Genomic DNA, 6036 nt, shown 5'->3' with positions numbered 1-6036 from the left:
TTTGTTTATTGAACTGATAAATGACTATCCCTTTAAATGCGTTGTTTTGATGTGTCGCCGCTAGTCGTCGCTACCCGTTTTGACCTCTTCTGCGCAAATTTTACTCACTGGAACTACTTCGCCAAGAAAGAGGTGAAATATCACTCCGCGTCACGTCCGCTCGTCTACCTGCATCACTTGTACAACTACTCACAATTCGACATAACATGATATATAGACCATTTTTAACATACACTTGAAACCAATACCCATTTACTGTTATATCCAGTACGACAATTTACCTCATTCGGTGTTAAATCGGACGAGTCCAGGGACTAGTTTACATGTAATGAGACGACGTAGTGAATGAATGGCATGTGTAATATAAGGTATTTCACTGTTTTATAAGGCGCACATTTGATTAGCCTGTTTATGTATTCCAGACAAAGCCTAATGGACAATATTTCACTCCCTCCCCCATTTTGTCTGGTTTGAGACTGAGAGGTAGATAAAGTCAAAAGTAAGGGGATTTCTGAAGTTAGAAAGGGTATGGTGTTTCGTTAGTAAGGTGGATTTCCAGACGTGCTGCGAGAGAACAAGTTTCTGTTCTACAATTCCTCATATTAAACTGCTTGAGGGATGGTCTTTTTCCTTTGTGCTCTAAACTTCCCGATTAGTTCAATGCATGCAACATCAAGGCCTTTCTGTCAGATGCATGTACGTTAATTAGATTTATTTTGATACCTATGCTTTTGTGCTGGTCGTATATGGATCAAGTGCTGGTATCCATTAGGGTGAACTCTGAACTATTAAATACAGGGATTAAAAGATATCATGGCCGATAGTGTCATTTGATCATGGTAATGTTTTAAGACATGAACTAACAAAAGATGATCAAATATATATAGATATAAATCACATTAAATAAAAACAATGGACCTTGTTAATAAAGCACAAGGTGAATGATTTCAGGGTTTGTAAAACCGCATGTGCAAACATGCATAAAGTGTCACATTCAGTGAGAAGGATTTATATAATTGATTTTTAGTCTGCTTGTGTTGTATGAAAGAAGGCCAATGTGATTGTATTTGCTTTTGATTTAGGAGTTACTTTGTTTGATTTAAGTGAACGTAAGCATTTGATTTTTACTAGTGCAGAAGGTTTAGACGTAGTGAATGAATGGCATGTGTAATATAAGGTATTTCACTGTTTTATAAGGCGCACATTTGATTAGCCTGTTTATGTATTCCAGACAAAGCCTAATGGACAATATTTCACTCCCTCCCCCATTTTGTCTGGTTTGAGACTGAGAGGTAGATAAAGTCAAAAGTAAGGGGATTTCTGAAGTTAGAAAGGGTATGGTGTTTCGTTAGTAAGGTGGATTTCCAGACGTGCTGCGAGAGAACAAGTTTCTGTTCTACAATTCCTCATATTAAGCTGCTTGAGGGATGGTCTTTTTCCTTTGTGCTCTAAACTTCCCGATTAGTTCAATGCATGCAACATCAAGGCCTTTCTGTCAGATGCATGTACGTTAATTAGATTTATTTTGACACCTATGCTTTTGTGCTGGTCGTATATGGATCAAGTGCTGGTATCCATTAGGGTGAACTCTGAACTATTAAATATAGGGATTAAAAGATATCATGGCCGATAGTCTCATTTGATCATGGTAATGTTTTAAGACATGAACTAACAAAAGATGATCAAATATATATAGATATAAATCACATTAAATAAAAACAATGGACCTTGTTAATAAAGCACAAGGTGAATGATTTCAGGGTTTGTAAAACCGCATGTGCAAACTTGCATAAAGTGTCACTTTCAGTGAGAAGGATTTATATAATTGATTTTTAGTCTGCTTGTGTTGTATGAAAGAAGGCCAATGTGATTGTATTTGCTTTTGATTTAGGAGTTACTTTGTTTGATTTAAGTGAACGTAAGCATTTGATTTGAACTTGAATTGTGTTGCTTTCAGAGCGATGGATGGAGGGGAGGAGTTTGTTCCGCCGCCGGAATGTCCAGTGTTTGAACCGTCATTGGAGGAGTTTGCCGATCCTCTGGGATATATTGCCAAAATCCGTCCAATAGCAGAAAAGTCTGGAATATGCAAGATTCGCCCACCACCTGTAATCATCTCTTGCATTTTTTGTGATGTCGTTCAAAACCTGTGTGACATTATATCGTATTTACAACATAAACAACGATATTCTGAAAAGCAAAGTTGTTGTTTTTTTTGCCCATAGTATCAAAGTCAGTGTTTAAAACTGTTTGGCTTGCAACATTCTTCAAAATATCTTTTTCTTCAGTATTTTCATTTTTGGGTAAAATATTCCCTTAAGGTTAGACCATTATGAAAATACTTACATTTGGTTATTTAAACAGCCTTTTTTTCCATTACAGGACTGGCAGCCACCGTTTGCTGTGGAGGTGGACAATTTCCGGTTCACACCACGTATTCAGAGGCTCAATGAGCTTGAGGTCAGAGCTGCATCCTGTTGAACTCATCACTCGCCTGTCTTACTCCATGAAGCATGACCCGCATATTCTTATGTTGACTAAGCACTAACACATCTGGTTTGTTTGTTTTTTGCTTAGGCCGAGACACGAGTGAAGCTAAATTATCTGGACAGAATTGCCAAGTTCTGGGAGATCCGCAACATTCTTCAAAATAATTTTTTTTTTTTTTTTTTTGTTCTTCAGTATTTTAATTTTTGGGTAAAATATTCCCTTAAGGTTAGACCATTATGAAAATACTTACATTTGGTTATTTAAACAGCCTTTTTTTCCATTACAGGACTGGCAGCCACCGTTTGCTGTGGAGGTGGACAATTTCCGGTTCACACCACGTATTCAGAGGCTCAATGAGCTTGAGGTCAGAGCTGCATCCTGTTGAACTCATCACTCGCCTGTCTTACTCCATGAAGCATGACCCGCATATTCTTATGTTGACTAAGCACTAACACATCTGGTTTGTTTGTTTTTTGCTTAGGCCGAGACACGAGTGAAGCTAAATTATCTGGACAGAATTGCCAAGTTCTGGGAGATCCAGGCATCCTCTCTGAAGATCCCCAACATAGAGCGACGTAGTCTGGATCTGTTCAGCTTGGCCAAGGTGAATACTGCAGTCTTTTACAGAATTGACAGAGTTGTTTGGTGTAAGGAAAACAAGATAAGAGAGTTGGTCAACAGAACTTTAATAGACTTTAAAGTAAACACATCCTAAGAAAATCATAGATCTATAGAATAGCGTAAACTGGAAAGACATAAAGGTTGGCATTCATGTGAGTCTGTAGTTCACATGTTGTATGTCCTGTGTGGTAGATTGTGACAGACGAAGGAGGTTTCGAGGCGGTGTGTAAGGAAAGACGCTGGGCACGCGTGGCACAGAAACTCGGTTATCCTCCTGGCAAAAACATTGGCTCTCTCCTGAGGTCACACTATGAGAGGATTGTCTATCCATTTGAGTTGTTCCAGTCTGGAGCCAGTTTACCGGTACAGTGTTTGACCATTTATCATTATTGTTTGAAAACATTCACTTGTTCTGCATTAAGAAAGAGTAGCAGTATAATTTTTCATTGAATGTGCTGACACGCGCACAAATATTCTAGTATTTCAGATTCCTATAATCAGAATTTGGTCATATTGTGAATATGTGAACATCAGGTCTATACAGGAACCTGAATCACATTCCCATATTAATCAGAATTTTGGGTAAAACCTTATTTGAAACAACTACCACAACTGTACATTCATTTATTTCAGTGCATACCCAGACCAGGGTAATTCTGTGTGATATTAGACACAGGCAGTTTTAAAACATGTACTTTTCAATTGCTTGATTTTACACAATCATTTAAAGAGAAGTCATGACCTACATTTTGTAATTTGTCTCTTTTTTTGTGTGTGCTATTGTTAAGGACATAAATGAGAATTAATGAGTTGATCAAATTACTGTCTGAAATAACAGAAGCGAATCACAAGAATGGAATGTGCATGTCTTGGTTTATTCGAATGTGTTTATTATATGTTCTCAGTAATATTCTGTGGAGCATGTAAATGTCTTTTACAAATATAAAGCTGACACACGTGTGTGTGTGTGTGTGTGTGTCCTGCATGTTCAGCCATGCAAACCCAGGCTGTATGACAGTGATGAGATAGACCGGGAATACAAACCCCACTCCATTCCTCTCCGCCAATCAGTCCCGCCATCCAAAATGAGCAGTTATGGACGACGAGCCAATCGCCTTAAGCCTGAGGTGAGTGACATTTCTGGACCAGTATGTGTGTGTGAACTTTGTTTTTTTATTTTTTTTAAATCTCAGGATTTCATTGTGGTGTCATTAGCTCATGTCTCACAGTATTTGATCAGCGGGTTTTTTTTTTCTTCTAAATTTAAGGGGGGGGGGGGGAACAGTGCAGTGATTTTGAAAACAGCATAATTTCACGGGTAACATTTACAGATAAATGCAATTTATATATTTTGTTAAAATTAGTGTTTACATTTTACAAAATTCCCTTTTAACAAAGATTTTACTAAATTGTTCCGAAATCAACTAGTCTAATCTTTATTTTTTTTAATCAATATTTAGTATTGATGACTTTAACCTTTGCTGTAAATGTATGTATAACTGTCCAGGGGTTAATGAATCCATCCAAATATGTGCTTTGTCTGTTTTTCTGAGATGTATGAACGTTTTTGGATCAGCGCTGACCATGCTTTCAAGGCACTACCCAGCATGCTTTGCTCCCTGTGCTGTAAAGAAAAAAGCATTGTGTCCATCTTGCCCTCATCCCTCTGTCTTTTTTTCTGTCACTTTCTGCCTTTCATTTGTTGTCAATACGTTTTGTCTCTTTAAGACCATTGGCCATAACCTACAATTTTCATTACATCATAATGCATATCTCATCCCTTTCATTTCAAAGATTTTCCCAGCATTTATTTTGTGGGTGTTTGGCTTTTTAATTTGCCTGCCCATTACATTAGCTCAATGGATTCATAGCATTAGTGATAATAAACTTATCTGTAGTATCAGATAACCACAGATGTCTTTATAGTTTTCAGAGTTCTGTGGTTCCTCTACCACTGAATTACTAAAATTATAATGATATTTAAAGCAGTAACATTTAGCCTTTTGTAACTGCAATAAGGGAAGTTACCATGTTGTTAACTCGTCCCTTGAATCAAACTCTTGTCTCTCTCTCTCTTAATATTTCGTTTGAAACAGTTATGCTGTTGGTTTACATCCCAGTTCTAACATAAAAAAGAAAACTAAAATGCTTACACTACCAGAAAAAAGTCTGGACTTACTCGACTGAATTTTTTATATAAATGAATGTGCTTCAATGCTTGAAGCAAGTTTTGTAGACAAATATATTTTATGTGTCCATATAAATTCCTTACTACTGCATTATTTAATTATTTTTTGTATCAGTTGCAAGTTGGACCCAGATAGTTTATGAAAAGTAGCCAAAAAGTGTCCAACATGGGTACTCCTTTAAAATCATCCCAGAATGCACCTGGTAAAGTTGGTTGAGAGAATGTCTAGAGCGAGCAGAGAAAGAAACTCAAATGTAATCTAGTTTGTATTTGTTTACTATTATATTTTTATTGCATAATTCCCATACATCTACTTGTGTTATTTCATAGTTTAAGTAAAAATTTTTTAATAATAAGTGGGTCCAAACTTTTAACTGGTATCTTATATAATATATAAAATGTCATTTTAAACAAATGGAGCAAGTACTGGTGTCCATTGAACAATCATGTCCAATTGAAACAAATTAATAAAACTGTTGCAACTGAACGGTTGTACAATTTCACACTAATATGTGATGTTTTTTAACTTAGTATTTTGTCTGAATCATTAATGCTGTTAACCTAAAATTGAATCATACTTCAGACATTAAAATTACACATTTTGAATAGGCTACTGTCCCCGATTGACTCTGTCCTGTCGCACATGGTTGTTGTTTTTTCCTTCCTTCTGTCTCTCTCTCTCTCTCTCTCTCTCTCTCTCCCTTTCTTCTCTCTCCCTCTTTCCCCCTTTTCTTTTC

The 6036-nt window shown here is 36.6% G+C and overlaps 1 protein-coding gene across 1 annotated transcript in view; it reads left to right on the top strand.

The window, feature by feature from the left end:
- The first annotated feature begins 1961 nt into the window (after positions 1–1961).
- The window catches only part of LOC107570512 (lysine-specific demethylase 5C-like), a 20278-nt gene continuing 16203 nt past the window's right edge, over positions 1962–6036 (top strand). Inside the window, exons 1-6 of the mRNA XM_016256742.1 lie at positions 1962–2108; positions 2383–2460; positions 2578–2604; positions 2999–3094; positions 3304–3474; positions 4104–4238. Of these exons, the coding sequence (XP_016112228.1) occupies positions 1962–2108; positions 2383–2460; positions 2578–2604; positions 2999–3094; positions 3304–3474; positions 4104–4238 (654 nt within the window). The remainder of the gene's footprint in view (positions 2109–2382; positions 2461–2577; positions 2605–2998; positions 3095–3303; positions 3475–4103; positions 4239–6036) is intronic.

The sequence above is a fragment of the Sinocyclocheilus grahami genome, unplaced genomic scaffold (genome assembly GCF_001515645.1).
Source record: "Sinocyclocheilus grahami isolate Dianchi unplaced genomic scaffold, SAMN03320097.WGS_v1.1 scaffold1468.1, whole genome shotgun sequence".
Taxonomy (NCBI): Eukaryota; Metazoa; Chordata; class Actinopteri; order Cypriniformes; family Cyprinidae; genus Sinocyclocheilus; species Sinocyclocheilus grahami.
The sequence above is the reverse complement of the archived record's forward strand: the minus strand, read 5'-3'. Positions and strand labels throughout refer to the sequence as shown.